Here is a 14711-nt window from a genome sequence, read left to right as displayed (position 1 = left end):
TACACTTCCTATTTTGTTTTTTGTCTATATAACAGCTGTATCTGATGTACAGGTTTTTGAATTACTACTCACCGCTTGCGTTTTCTGTAAGCAACTGTCCCCCCAGCAGCAAGGCAAATAAGTCCAACAATTGGTACCAAGGTGGCCAGATACAGACTCTGGTTTCTGTCATCAGGCATCGTAGGCAAGTTACTTGCTGTGATCGCTAATAAATGACATTAGGTTAGCTATTTTAAATATTTTAACATGACCATAGGTTTCAGAAACACATACCGAGTTATCAAAGTAAGGTTAAAAAAAAAAACATACTTGTTGAGACGTCCACTGTGGTATCTGTGTCTGGTGGATATGTGGGATTTAAGGTACCTGTGAAAAAAGACCCTTTTTGAACATTTGGAGGAATGATAATCTGTGCGACTGCAAAATAAAATAGTAAAATAATTTAAAATGTAACAAAAAATATTCAATTTGCTTAAGAAAGTATTTGAAAAGAAAATAAACCAACTTGAATTCACGCCGGCAATGTAAAAAGACACCAACTCATTTGTCTTTATAAAGCTGTAGTTGTTGTTCAGTCCCCAAACCCGCAGGTAGATCTGCGGTTCATTTTGTGTTATATTATTGATCTGTAGAGAGCAGTTTCCTTCAGTTTTATTTCCAATAAGTTTTGTCCTGTTGCTGAACTGCGAGTCTACACATGTGTGATTTGGATGAAATACGAAAGCACGTTTGTCGTTGTCTGTCTTGTCACATTTAGCTATCCCATTTGTATTCCAGATTTTCCAGTAAATTGTAACATTTGAAGTGTGTTGAGCTTTAGGATAGGTGAAAGAACAATTGATGGTTACGGTTCCTCCCTTAACTGTTGGTATGCGATTATTTGTTATTGTTATTGTCCACTTGTCACCTGTGTTTTAAAAATAAATAAAAAACACATTATTAATAATAAATACACGGCGCTTCCCCCTAAGAAAACATCAAACCTTTTGAACATATACTTTACAAACCTTCAGCCAGTGAAAGTGGCAACCACAATAGATTGAGATAAAATAGGATTTGCAGCTGCATCTGATTAAAAAAATAAAATAAGATCACACACCTTTAAAATCCCCTCTTTTACAGTAAAACCTAAGAAAAATCTTGAGTAAAATTTTAGTTTTATATATCTAATACTCACTTTGAAAATAACACAGAGGATGTTCGGCTGGTTGATTCTTCTTTGAGTCTATGTTACATCTAAGTACTGATGTGATAACTCTTGGTTGAGTTTCCTGTTACATAGTTGGGCAATAGGTGAAAAAGGGAAGGCAGTAAGGGCAAAAAAGTGACTGTAGCCACCCAAGAAATACATGTTGTGATAAAAATAACTTGGATAGCTAGTTCTTTAAACTGCTTAGCTGACTTTAAAGAAGTAAGCTACTCTGTAACCATGAAAATATTTTAAATACATTTGAATAAATTGCTATATCAATAAAACATATTTAAAAAATAAACATTAAAGAAAGTAGAACTCTATCATATATTGACAGAGGAAGTCACAGTATTTCAAGCTTTCATTTTAAATGAATTTGATGAGTCCGGCATACAGCGAAGAGCAATCAAAATATTATGTATGAGCAAGAAAAAAAAATTTTTTTTTAATACAATCTATCTTATCTTCTGAGAAGTAGGTCCATAACCCATACTGAGCAACACATAGACTCTATTCTTGCTTAGTGCTTATTTTAGATGAGTTACAGCTGCAGTGAAGTGTGGCACGGAAGAGATCAGCAGGTGTCATTTGTGAGGAGTTCAGGAACTAGCCTTATTATATATATATTTGGTTCTCATCTCCTTCAGCACAATACTATAAAAACATCTCTATTGGGTTTAGAAAAGGTAGTTTGCTGGTACCATGAAGATGAAACAGGTACTGGTACTTTTACCAGTGTCAGTAGGTGATGTGGCATAGAAATCCATTCAGTTTGTCCACATCTAGTGAAAACTAGTGTGATTGGATGAGTCATATAACACAAACACTCATTGGTTAGCTAAAGGGAGTCATCAGAAGCAAGCAGGTGTTTTTGAAACTGCAAACGTGAAAAGATGATGAAATGTCTGAAAGCTCGGACACAGGCGAGAGCGTATCGGGAGACGTAGACCAACAAGACCTCCCTCATCCTTGGCCCTATCTCAAAGAATTTTTCAAAATAGTCTAAAAATAGAGCTTTCAATTCATATATTGGCATCTGGCTGTTTTTTTAAAGGTTACTTTATGCTTTTACACTTTAAATAGTTTTTGGAGCACATACTTTTTCCCTTTTACTTGAGTAAAAAGGTCAAGTTGATACTTCAACCTTTACCAGAGTGTTTTTAAACTGCAGCATCTGTATGTCTACTTATATAACAAATGTGTATACTTTTGACACCACTGCAAACCGGTAGGTGGCAGTAGTGTTCTTTGACAAATAATGGATGTCTCCAGTAAAGCACATTTAAATGAAATTAATCTTAATTAAAACACAAATTTATTGAAAAGTATGTAACAATTTCTTTGTTAAAGTACTTTCAGAAGTTTGTATTCTGAATGTGACCAGAGTTTTACTTTAAATGACCAAGCTCCATCTTACAACAGAGATATGATTGTTCCTTAGGTTCCAAACAAAGCACTTTGCTCTCAGTCTGCGGGTTTAGAATCAGAATCAGGTTTATTGCCAAGTAGGTTTGCACATACAAGGAATTTGACTTGGTGTTGATGGTTCAGACAATCTAGATATATATACTGAATACATAATTTATAGCTATATTATACAATATAAAACATACATATAATATATGCAATATATAGTATATAGCTATATACTATATACACAGTGGACTGTGCATTAATTTAATGCAGAAGGCCTGGAGATGCTATGTTGGTGTAGCTTATAGGTCCTGAAAGAGGGAAGTGAGAGAGGCAGTGTCAGTGAGACAGGGGTCTCTGGGCCTTGTTGATAAGTCTAGTAGTGGTTGGGAAGAAACTGTTCTTGTGACGTGAGGTCTCGGTCCTGATGGATTGCAGCCACCTGTTTACTAGTGGTTCCTAGAATTTCTAAAAGTATAATGGGAGGCAGATCTTTTAGTTATCAGGCTCCTCTCCTGTGGAAACAACTACCAGTTTTAGTCCGTGAGGCAGACACCCTGTCTACTTTTATGGCAAGGTTTGTCGCTTTCCTTTTTTTTAAAGCTTATAGAGTGGCTCAGGTTATTCTGAGTTATATCTGTAGTTATGCTGCTATCGGCTTAGACTGCTTCATTCTAGATTTCATTCTTTCTCTGTTCTCCCACTCTGCAGAAAGTGTTAGTTCAATCTCTAACATTATGCTCTCTCTGCTTTTTCTCATAGTAGCTTCATCTGGTCTGATCCTGTTTTGATGTGACGCCATCCTGGAGAGAAATATCAGCTGTGCTGCTGCCATCAACACCTTTATTTATAGCTGTTCAAGCTTGGCCTGTTTTTCAGTGTCGTCCTGTTTCTCTGACTGTGACTGGATGGATGTTCTCTCTTCGTCTTCCTCTTTCCTGGACAGGGCCGTCTGTGGAGCTGGTTGACACTTGCCTTTTGTATCTCTATATCTTGTAAGATATAGAGAAGCTCTTAAATGGCTGACTCGTGCTGCAGTTCACGTCCTTTGAGTTAATTTCGCTTCACAGTTCTCTCAAAACTACTGTTATGGCTGTTGATTTTCCACAGCACTCTTCACCATTGTGTAGATCATGGCAAGTGACTAAATCTTATTTTATGAATCGTGTTTGAGGTTTCATTTGTTATGAATTGTAATCATTCTAACTAATTAAAAAAAAAACTATTTCTATATTTTCACTATTTTGAACTGAATTAAGTATTAAATATTTTTTTTAATCCATCAGATGCAAATTAATAACAGTTGAAATAATGGCTAGAGTTGTAAAATTTATTATGTTAAATGTCCAGTTGTATTTTCAGATTTAAAAACATTAAAAAAAGAAAAAGATACGACTCAAAGATTAAGATTCAAATACATTCAGGAATATTTAACAGTTGTTTAAACGTCTGACGAAATAATAGCATGTAAATGTTAAAATAACAAACAATCACACAGTGAACAATTTGAACTGAAATGCATGCTTAGTTATTTAGAAAATAAATGTTAACACAAAAATGCCATATAGATCTGTAAAGTGTGGAATCTACTCATGTTACCATATTGCCTTTCACTTTTTATTGTCATGATCGTGGCTATGAGAGCTGGTCTAATTGCTCACTTCATTCACCTGCTGAACGCTGCCTGGATTCCAATCTCCACTGATCTAATCCACCTGCTGCTGCTTCTATATATACACGACTCAGTCCGAGCTATTGGGGCCAGATCATTGTTTTGCTGAGTTCGACTTTAAGATAATTGCTGATGCCTTAGTTCATGTTCTCAGGAACCAGAGGTGAGAGAGGTTCTTAGTGTTTCGCAGAGTTCCTGATCATGTCCTGTCTGTTGTTCACTGAGTTTGCCCTGTTCCTATCTTGGTTCAGTGGAAAGAAGCGAGTTTTAGCCTACTGTAGTGTTCCTGATACCCTGCCTTGTTCTGCCTCTCAACTACTGACCTTGTCTGTTTCCATCTGAACGTTCAGCCTCAACTCTCTGCAGACTCCTGGAACCCTGGACCAGCATGTTCATGTTCTGATCGGGATCCCTGAGTTACAGACTCCTGGATCCCTGAGAATTCATGTTCTCAACTGTTTACCTGACCTGGATTCCAGCTTGTTCACTGGAGCTGCAGCATCTGGTTCACCCAGGCCAGCTCCTGCCACATCTCATAGGCAGCCCACAGGCTGGAGCCAACCTCGCTTTAAGGAGATGGACTGAACTGTTGAACCAGGTAAGGGACTTGCATTAATAACCATCCTTCATCAGATTATTATGGTCACTAACCTGTGGTTTTTCTCAACCAGAGTATCCAGTGACGGGTGGTGCTTGTTGAACTTTCCTACGATCTGTCTCTCCTTGAATATTGGGTCCTACTTTCTTTTTTTTCTTTTTTTTTTTGTTCATCTGAGAAAATGGCCAGTAACTCCTATTATGTTTGGTTTAGAAAAGTGGTATTTTAGGCTATTGAGGCATTCAGTCCATCTGCGGATGTTTGCTGAATCAATGAATCTGTGATATACCTCATAGTCTTTTTCAAAAAGCTGAAAACCTGTATTTAGCTTGATTAGTTACACTTGGCTAGTAAGACAGATGAGTCATCAGCCTAGCCTTCTCCTCCTTAGCTTCAGGTGCAGGTAGTAGAATGAGAGCGCTTGATATGGGACAGACCACCACAGCCAGGTGAAAGCTTTAACATAATTTGCTTTCCTCTTGGAATTAGTCTGTAAAAAAAAATATGTTCTGCTAGATGAACACGTGTTGGTACACTTTATGTTTTGCCATGTATACAGTTTTTCTGTGATGGACTGAACAGTGCTTCATATGATCTTTAAAGTGCTTATAATTTAGGTCTTAAACTTTATCAGAGCTTTTCACAACTAGGAGGATTTGTTTAATAAAACTTATTTACTAATAATAAAAGTGGAGAAACCTTTCAGACGCAATAGTTTTCAGATTTAAAACAATTTCCCCCTACTTTCTTTCAATCCAGTAATTCACTATTTTTTTTTTTTTTTATAGATAAAATCTAAGTAAGCGTTAAGGTAATATTTTCATGTTGATTTTATGCAAAGGGTTATCCTGAAAAAGACCGCTTCAGACTCTTCCAGTGTTTTCAAACTTTCTAATGCAGCTCAGCCCCTGTGTTGGCCTCCTTTAGTTTAACTGTTTAAGTAAATATGTAATATTCCACTGACCTTTAAATCATGTAAACAGTCTCACATAAAACAAATCATGTCTATGCTTTTATATTTGTAACATTAAACATTTACAGCAGCACAGCTATATGCAACTGGTTGGATCTTATCCTATAAACTCATAACATGTAGGCAAAGTAGGCAAACGGGCATACAAAAATATAAATAGTTTCGTTTTTGCTGTAAAAAAAACTGTTGCACAATACGTTGTTTCAATTATACTTATTATTGGTATCCTACTAATATGGTAAATTAAACTTATATTAAGCATCATGTTTGCCAATGTTGACGTATTAGTGTAATTACTCTACACCACCACTAGATGGGGTTAGTGGAACGTTCACCTTACTCCGCAGTGAACTTTGGATCATAGGAGGGACTCCACCTGGAATGTGGGTTAAACTTTAAAGGTACAGTCATATGACTTCTAATTGCAAGAATGGAAGAAAAACAGCAGAAGTACTTCTTGGGGATAATTCTGGTGTTTTTGTGATCTGGATCTTCCTGGTGGGGGAGCGTAGGCACGGCCGATTTCTGCTATAACCCCCTCAGATAAGAAGGATGTTTGAAGTATTATTGACTTTGGACACAGCAAACCTTTAGGTGTGATCGCTAAATCTGCACACAAGCATGGAAGAGAGTCCCAACGGGAAGCCTGGGCTGCAGGCGGAGGGGCGCTGTCGGAGGCGGGTGGCAGCAGTGAGCGCTCCCGCTTTGTCCGCCTGTCGGCTTACCTTAGCCGGGGTCATGGACGCAGAAGGGAGGGTTGATGAGTCAAGGCTGAGGGGCCACATCTTCAGAAACGGTCGGTCACTATAAATATTATTAGTTTGGTTACAAATAGAAAAAAAAATCGCAGGTTTGAATCTACTTTGTTGGAAAGATGTTTAGGGTTGCAAGGATTCATATAATATAACACTGAATTTCAGTCTGAATTGTATCAACCAAACATTCATATAACTTATTTACATTAGGTTTAGCAAAGGCTTTTATATTTCAGAGTTAATCTGTTCTTTTTGCATCATTTAGATTTTGTCAGAGATTTGGCTTCTGATAAAGCATAAACATTTTACATTATAAATGTAAAAATTCTTGGGATCACCAACACACCAAATTATGGAACATATGTTTTTCTTAGGTGTCTTTGCTCCATTTTGAATAGATAAAGTGTCTCAAACCATTTAAGATTCACTTTTATTTCAATTCAGATTTTCTCGACCTAGCGTTTTTGTTTTTTATAAATGCTTTATAAAGCTGACTAGAGGAGCATGCATTTTAACGCCTAAATAATCAATGATGTATATAGCAGTAAAATACCAAATATGCATATAATAGTAAACAGTATACTTTCAAATCAGTATGCATCTTAGAAATCTTTTTTCCTGCTTTTAATTTTTCTGGCACATGGTGTGCTGTCTATATAAATGAACAAATATTAGCTTTCTTTAGGTTCACTGTGACCCTTTGATCGCAGCCAAGAGGAAGTCAAGTGATGCTTTGCTTCAGGCGTGTTAGCTGACTCACAATCAAACTATTCTTATCAAAAGTCTTAGATTTCTTTGTACGTACATCAGATTCCCCTCAGGAAAAGAAGCCCAGCATGATCACCATGATAAAACAATTTCTATGTATATTTAAAGAGTTTCTGACAAACATGGACTGAAGAATTTCTTCAGTCCATGTTTGTATGAGAAACATGGAGCAGCCACACGCTTCAGCTGAGGTTTCCTGTAATGAAGATTGTACGTTAGACCTTCTGTGTAAGTTGGACCAACTGGGCAACCTCAAAACTATTCATGGGGAAACAGATGGAAGACATGAGAGGCTGCTGGGTGCAACATCACATGCCTGTTAGGAGGAATGTCACAGCTTACCCTCCTTTTCTGAGGCCTCACTGACATTCCAGCTCTAACTCTAGATAAACGTGTTAATAAATGAACATGCATTAAGCAAGATATTATTTTATTTTTTTAATTGCAATCTTTCTTAAATTTAGCCAAAAAGGGACCCATGCTGCCTTTCTTGCATGTGGTCCTCTTAAGGCACAATTGAGGAAGCCAATAGCTTATCAGATGCTTTGTGACCATTCAAAATTAAACTAGTAATATTTAGCATAGTTCAACCATCCATACTTCCACAAATATGACTGATAGCTGTGCCAGTGTTAACTTCACAGATCTGCTACCATATTTCTACTCCAGAGTCAGTTTTTTTGCATCAGTTCCTCATATCAACCTATCGTGATGAGAAGGCAAGGCAAATTTATTTGTATAGCACAATTCAGTACAAAGACAATGCAAAGTGCTTTACATGATTAAAATACAGGAAGATAAAACAGAATCAAAGCAAGTAGGAAAAAATAAATAAAATAAAATAAAAAATGCAGAAAAAAAAGAATATTAAAAACAGTTGGACTAAAGAAAATATGTTTTAGTTGAACTGTTTAACTAGAACAGTCGAAGGCAATCCTAAACAAATGTGTTTTTAGTCTTGATTTAAAGGAACTCAGGCTTTCCGCACTTTTTTTTTGGAAGTTTGTTCCAGATAAGTGGAGCATAGGAACTAAATGCTGCTTCTCCATGAGAACGATGATATCGTGTAAGACCATCTTTCACTAGCGTTTTTGATACAGCTCTTAACCCACACCCATTTTCTGTATTGGATAATAATACAGAAAATGGCTGAAAAAACAAATGACCAAAAGTCTGAAATCTTTTGCAAAGATGATTTCCATCTAAAAAAATTAATAAAGCCATAACTTAGTGTGACCCAGAGATGTTATGTGCCCATAAAAAACAGCAAAAAACAGATATGGCAAAATAAATTAATTTACACCAAGGGTCTGTCCTAGTGTTCAGCTACAGTAACCCTTTTTGAGCCTAAAACAATCCGGGGACAATCAGCAGACATAAACATTGTTGCACTCCATCACCATCCTCTGGCAGTATTTACTCACACATCAAATCTTGGCAGCTTTAGTGAACATCAATGTTCTCATTATATTCTCATGTCTTATCCCTCTTTACATCCATTATTTAAACAAAGTTTACTGATTTTTATAGAAAAGGTGTTTTTCATCTTGCAGATATGAAGTTTGGTAAGGTAAAGGGTTGAGATTTAAGAAATATAGAGAGTTATTCAAAGACATATTCTGTAAGATGACATATCATAGATATAAAGATAGTATTTTGTCTTATAGTTATATTTTTATATACGCAATATAGTCATTTTTCATGTTTATCTACAACAGTTCTTTTAAAAAATGCCCCTCCGTGTCATTTGTACAAAACGTATAAGAAAACATCACATTAACATAATAATTGCGTATCACCATTCAGCTTGAAAATATTAAGAAATGATTCTTGGTCCTCATCACCCAGCTATAAAATGAATCACTGAAATGGTCCTGGAGGCTTCCCTTACTGAAAGAACAGCAATAATTGCACTAATTATATGTTTAGTTTCGAACTAAAAGTGTACATTCCCCATGTAAACATAGTGTACCATTCTCCCAATTAAAAACACAGTGGAGGTGGCATTATTATGTGTACAGTTCTTCAGCAGGGACAGAGAAAGTGCTTAGAGTTGATGTAAATGTGGATCCAGCGTAATAAAGGCGCCAGCCATCCTCCTTAGATATTTTTCCATTTATTTTGTAATTATTCTCTGTGCACCATGGAATAAAGTTTACTCTGTTCGTAAACACCAGTTAAGTTTGATGGCCAAGTGTTTTCTGTGAATATATCAAGGCTCTTTTCTGTCTTAGTTACTGTACATTAAAAGCAAAAATAAGGGTAATAAAGTAACTAAGACAGGTGCTTTCTTAGGTACACAAATATTTCTATGATAGAATATTGATTTATCAATCAGAAATATTCCTTGGTAAAAATATAAATGTTCTTATCTCTGTCAACTGCCTGTGCTGAATTTCTAAACTTCAATCTAAAGGATTTGATTAAGATCTTTTGACTGGATTGCATATCTTCTTTTAGTTTTAGAGTATTAAGTTGATTGAACTGTCTTCTGTTTGAGTTTAGGTGGTGTGACTCCATCAGAGAGAGGCCTGGCATGGCGTTTCCTGTTTGGCATGTACCCATGCAGCTCCACTGCACTGGAGCGGTCTTTCCTGCAGGAGCAATTGTTGGTGCGTTATCGGGTCATGAAAAAGAAGTGGCAGCAGTTTCTCCCCTCAACGGTTCGGCTACAGCTCAACGGTACTGATGGTAAGGATCCCAACATGTGCCAAAGGTGGTCTTTTTTCTTCACATTCTGGCTATTTTTGACCCAATCCATCCCACCTCCAACCCTTGTTTTCTTTCTGTTGGTTAAACCCTTGTGCTGATGCAACCCAGCTGAGTTGTTTGCAGCTGTCCGGTACTTTGACGAGAGGGAGGCCCAAACCCTGCAGGAGGCCCAGGATCAGTCTGAGGAAGTAAAGGACAGACTCGCCTTCTTAGAGCTTCAAGCGCAGGTGAATTAAATTTTTATTTATATTTCTACCTTTCATCTATTCTAGTTTCAGCTTTAAGCTGAAATATGTTCTACTGTCGTTCTTAATAACCCTCACAGTTTGAAAAAGTTTAAGCTCTTTTATCCTTGGAGAAGAATACTTTATCTAGTAACCAAACAGGATCTAATCTACTTAAACAAACTGTCATTATTTACTCTGTGTTATTTAGCTTCTGCTGTAGCCTGAAGGTGAGGTAGCTTTAGCTAAGAGGGTTCTATCGTCTCATGCCACAGCTTTTAGTCCTCTACTCTTTTCTATATGAAGGAGTTTGCAGAAACGAACATAATTTTTGCCAAACAACCACCTGAAATCACACAATTTCTGAAAGATGGCAGCTAGATAACAACAGTGTTTGGAGTAATGGCTTTAACATCTGTTCAATTTTTCATAATCATGACATGTTTTTTTCTCTTGAAAGATACTTTTTGAACGTGTGAAGTTTGACCTGGAGGAGCTGCGAGAAGCCATACGAATTATTGACAAAGATGTGCCTCGCACCAACAGAGACCTGAGCTACTACCAGTGAGCATTTCTCAGTAATTGCTGTTCTTTGCCTTTATGGAAATCTACATTTTGGGAACCTGAACACAAAATGTGTTCCACATTTATTATTAAGTGGTAAAGGCAAAAATAACAGAAAGATAAAGGGATACTGCTGCCATTTCAAACTGACATGTACAGCTGTTCATCCCTACTTTTTAGTGGTTTAGTAACAGTAAACCACTTAACCCACTTCCACCTTATATATAAAATATTTGCATCTTTTATAACTTAGTATTACATCCTCCTACATTGAAGTTTAAATTAAGAGAGAAACTACATTCAGTAATTCATGAACTTAGTTCCTTTAATGATAAACCTTACTTTTCTTAATTTGGTAACAATTAGTTGGTTCTGAATCCTATATAAAGCGAAATTTACAAAAAGTTAAAAAGAACTGTAATTCCAAACTTTTGATTATTTTGTTTTGATTTATTGTAGTTGGGAGTAGGCATCAATATTAATACATAGAATATGATTTTCGTCAGTTTGTCCCTTTGAAAGTTGATGTAATTTCGAAAAAAATAAATAAATGTAAAAATAAAAAAGAGACGAATAGCAACATTATCTTAATTTGTAATTGCATATTGCCCATGATAAAATGCATAATAACTGTCAATATTCCAATTACTGGACATTGTATATTTCAAAGGATTTAACTTTGCTTTTTAATCACGAATTTTCCCAAAACTCAATGGCTTATATTCAGACTAGGGCTGCAACTAACGATCATTTTGCTGTTGATTATTTTTTTCAATTTATCCATTAAATATCAGATAGTTAATTAAAGAATATTTTTTACAGAATTTAAATGAGAGGAAACTAAAACTTTTCCAGCAGTTCAGGGTAGAGCATATTGAGGGAGATTTATTTATTTATATTATATATGTATTTATATATGTTTATTTGGTATTTTTAATTTAATTTTTTTTACAATTTGGTATAATTACGAGTGGTTTGCTCTGTCAGCTAAAGGCATGTTTTAGAGTCTCTATACTCAGTTAACAATTAATCGATTACAAAATTAGTTGACGATTATTTCAATAATCGATTATTCCCGATCAATCCGATTAATTGTTTTAGTACTAATTCAGACATTATGCTGTTAAAGGTTCACATTTTCTTACAATTCGTAATATGTTTAAATCTGCATTAACATTAACATTTAAGGCTCACGTTTTCATGATCTTTCAGATTTAACTAAATTTGCGAAATAAATGTTTTTATTCCATTTATCAGCATATACAGGTTTGAAAGGATGAATAAAAAAAAGTTCTGTTTTAATTAAGTGTATTATTGCCCTTTATTAAATGCTGGGCAGTCTTTCTGATTATGCTATGTTTCTCAGGCTTCATCCTAACTGATAGAAGCTGTTACCGCCATGTTTATTTACACCTCATGCTACCTCTACCTGATAAGTTATGTTAACTTGTTGTTTACTTAAAACTTTGATCAATTATTCCTTATTTCTGTGTTTGTCTCAGCAGTCATATCTGTTTGTGGTTTCAAATATTTTTTATATCATAGATAAATAAATGAAAATTCCTAAACTCATATCTTCATTTAACTTTTACATTTTAATACAAACATTTAATGATAGAGAAAAATAGTCCTGAACATTTCAAAGGTTTTCAACAAGTTACTTTTTTTGTTGGCAGAGAGGAAGGTTTAGGCAATCTTTTGGTGCTAAGAAACATCCTCATCACTTATGCTGCTTTTCATCCAGGTAATAAGACAGAATCTGTCCACCAGAAAGATTATTGCTGATCAAATAACTTTTTGGCTCCTTGCTGTTACTGCAGAGGTTGGCTATGCCCAGGGAATGAATGACCTGTGCAGTCGATTCTTGGAGGTCCTAGACTGTGAGGTGGACACCTTCTGGAGTTTTTCCTGCTACATGGAAAAGTTCTCCAGAGACTTCATGGCCGATGGCCTGCACAGAAAAATAGGTGAGGCGAACAAAAAGAAAAGTGATTTTGTTTGCATCAATCATCTTTGTACCAGTGTATTTAGTTTGTTTAGTTATAAAGTTTTCCTCTGCCTTTACCATTGAACTTGTTTTAGATTCTATCAATTAGGATCATTTTTGTTGTTAGTCTTTTGCAAAACATCAAATTTAATATTTAAATTGTGAACAACCACCTTTGCACATTTTACACTGAGCATAATGCAACATATGTCAGAAGCTTACATACTGTAGAACATAGGACCCAGAATTCCAGCAGACAGATCAGGTTAATTACAAAACAAGTGTTTATTATTGAACTCACATGTGGCTGCTCTTGGGAATGGCAGGTTATATGGATACTCTGGTAAAGTTCAATCTGAGCCCAGAAGACAGAGTGAAGTTGGGAGGGATTGTATCTCTGTAGCTTGTGGTGGAAGCAGCTTCCAGAGGTTCAGGAGCAAAGCAGAGCAGCAACAGGCAGAAGCCAGAGCAGGCAGGAGGAGCAGAAGAGTCCGGAGTGATTATCTGAAGGCAGAATTGAAGCAGGAACAGGTTTCCTAGGAACTCCCAAACCTCATTATACAAACAGGCACTCAACGTATTAAACAATAAATTCTTTATTGACCTTCATTGTAATTGAATCCTTTCACTTTTTGAAAAAAGAACTTTGTTAATTTCAAATAATATGTGAGGAAATCTACCAGAGGAGCTGCCGTAAGAGAATTTATATTTCCACTTAGAAAGGAAATATTTGGTCAGTCTGTTTTTCTTTCAAAGTGTCACATTAGTGTACTTGTATAAAATGGCGTCATGGTGGACATTTTTCTGTCACAGCTGGTAAAATCAGAAAACAACTCAAGATCAGATTCCGTTCAGGACTCATTAACAACTTTCTTGGCGAATAAATTGCATTTTAATGCATTGAATTTGTGTTTATTACGATTAAATGGTTTTAGCTTATGATTTTTGAAATTTATTTAACTGAAGTATTGCTTACACTCATGCTGTGTCGCTGTTTGCATTTGGAAGAAAAAGGAATTTCCTTTTTCTTGATATTCTAGTAGGAGACTCTGGGGAGGGTTAGGCAAAACTTGCTGTTGATCAGTTTATCCAAATAATATTGGTTGTTCTTCAACCACACTGAGCTGTCACTTTCCCATGAGACATTGCAGGATTGCCACCATCCAGCTTGCTGATAGTTCTGCATTATTGATGGTAGGTGGCGCCATGTCTGTTTATGCCAGCTCATTTCTCTCAGTGATGGAATTCTACTTAGGTGTAAAAAGGTCCATCTAAATACTATCAGAACAGACACTTGGCTCTCATTGCATCACTATGAAAAGGTTTTTGGTCTTTTTTGTGTAGGCATAGAGAGTCACTATGCTTCTTTATGCTACAAGACAGCGACCGATATGGACACATGGATTATTAATGATGTAGCTCAGAGGTCACGGATTAGCGGACCTGGGTCCATATCCGCCCCCCTGCTGGTCAATCCAGACCCAACCTGATTAAAACATTTATAAAATACTGCATGTTGTTTCGAAGACAGTGTCTAACTTCGCCTGCGCCGCTTCTCCTGTTAACATGGTAAAGCCCCCCCCCCCCCGAAGCGTCCGGCATCAGGCTGCACATGAGGCAAACCTGTGGCAAGCCTTGGCTCAACCTGCGGCTGTGAGGCAGGATGCCCCGCTATGACCATAATCAAAAAGAAATATTGATCCGGGCTCACGAATGAGCACCTTGATATGTGCTTGAGAATGGCTTTGTTACCAATCAAACCCAGTTTTAAAGCCTTGGAGGGCAGCGGAAAGGCCACTTCTCTCATTAAGCCATAAAATATGTTTTCTAAAATATGTAAATATTTATTTATA

The 14711-nt window shown here is 36.3% G+C and overlaps 1 protein-coding gene and 1 long non-coding RNA gene across 4 annotated transcripts in view; one reads left to right on the top strand and one right to left on the bottom strand.

The window, feature by feature from the left end:
* Positions 1 to 876, bottom strand: part of LOC107100715 — a 3085-nt gene extending 2209 nt beyond the window's left edge. For both annotated transcript variants that reach the window (XR_001482034.1, XR_001482035.1), the window contains exons 1-3: positions 506 to 876; positions 310 to 366; positions 73 to 205 (exon numbers count right to left, since the gene is read on the bottom strand). This is a non-coding gene — a long non-coding RNA (uncharacterized LOC107100715). The remainder of the gene's footprint in view (positions 1 to 72; positions 206 to 309; positions 367 to 505) is intronic.
* Positions 877 to 6255: 5379 nt separating this feature from the next.
* LOC107100720 (TBC1 domain family member 15-like) overlaps positions 6256 to 14711 on the top strand; it is a 14665-nt gene continuing 6209 nt past the window's right edge. For both annotated transcript variants that reach the window (XM_015399309.1, XM_015399308.1), the window contains exons 1-6: positions 6256 to 6644; positions 9877 to 10062; positions 10192 to 10310; positions 10768 to 10871; positions 12548 to 12615; positions 12692 to 12838. In XM_015399309.1, the coding sequence (XP_015254795.1) occupies positions 6470 to 6644; positions 9877 to 10062; positions 10192 to 10310; positions 10768 to 10871; positions 12548 to 12615; positions 12692 to 12838 (799 nt within the window). In that variant the 5' untranslated portion in view covers positions 6256 to 6469. The remainder of the gene's footprint in view (positions 6645 to 9876; positions 10063 to 10191; positions 10311 to 10767; positions 10872 to 12547; positions 12616 to 12691; positions 12839 to 14711) is intronic.

The sequence above is a fragment of the Cyprinodon variegatus genome, unplaced genomic scaffold (assembly GCF_000732505.1).
Source record: "Cyprinodon variegatus isolate N-32 unplaced genomic scaffold, C_variegatus-1.0 Scaffold1003, whole genome shotgun sequence".
Lineage (NCBI taxonomy): Eukaryota > Metazoa > Chordata > Actinopteri > Cyprinodontiformes > Cyprinodontidae > Cyprinodon > Cyprinodon variegatus.
The sequence above is the reverse complement of the archived record's forward strand: the minus strand, read 5'-3'. Positions and strand labels throughout refer to the sequence as shown.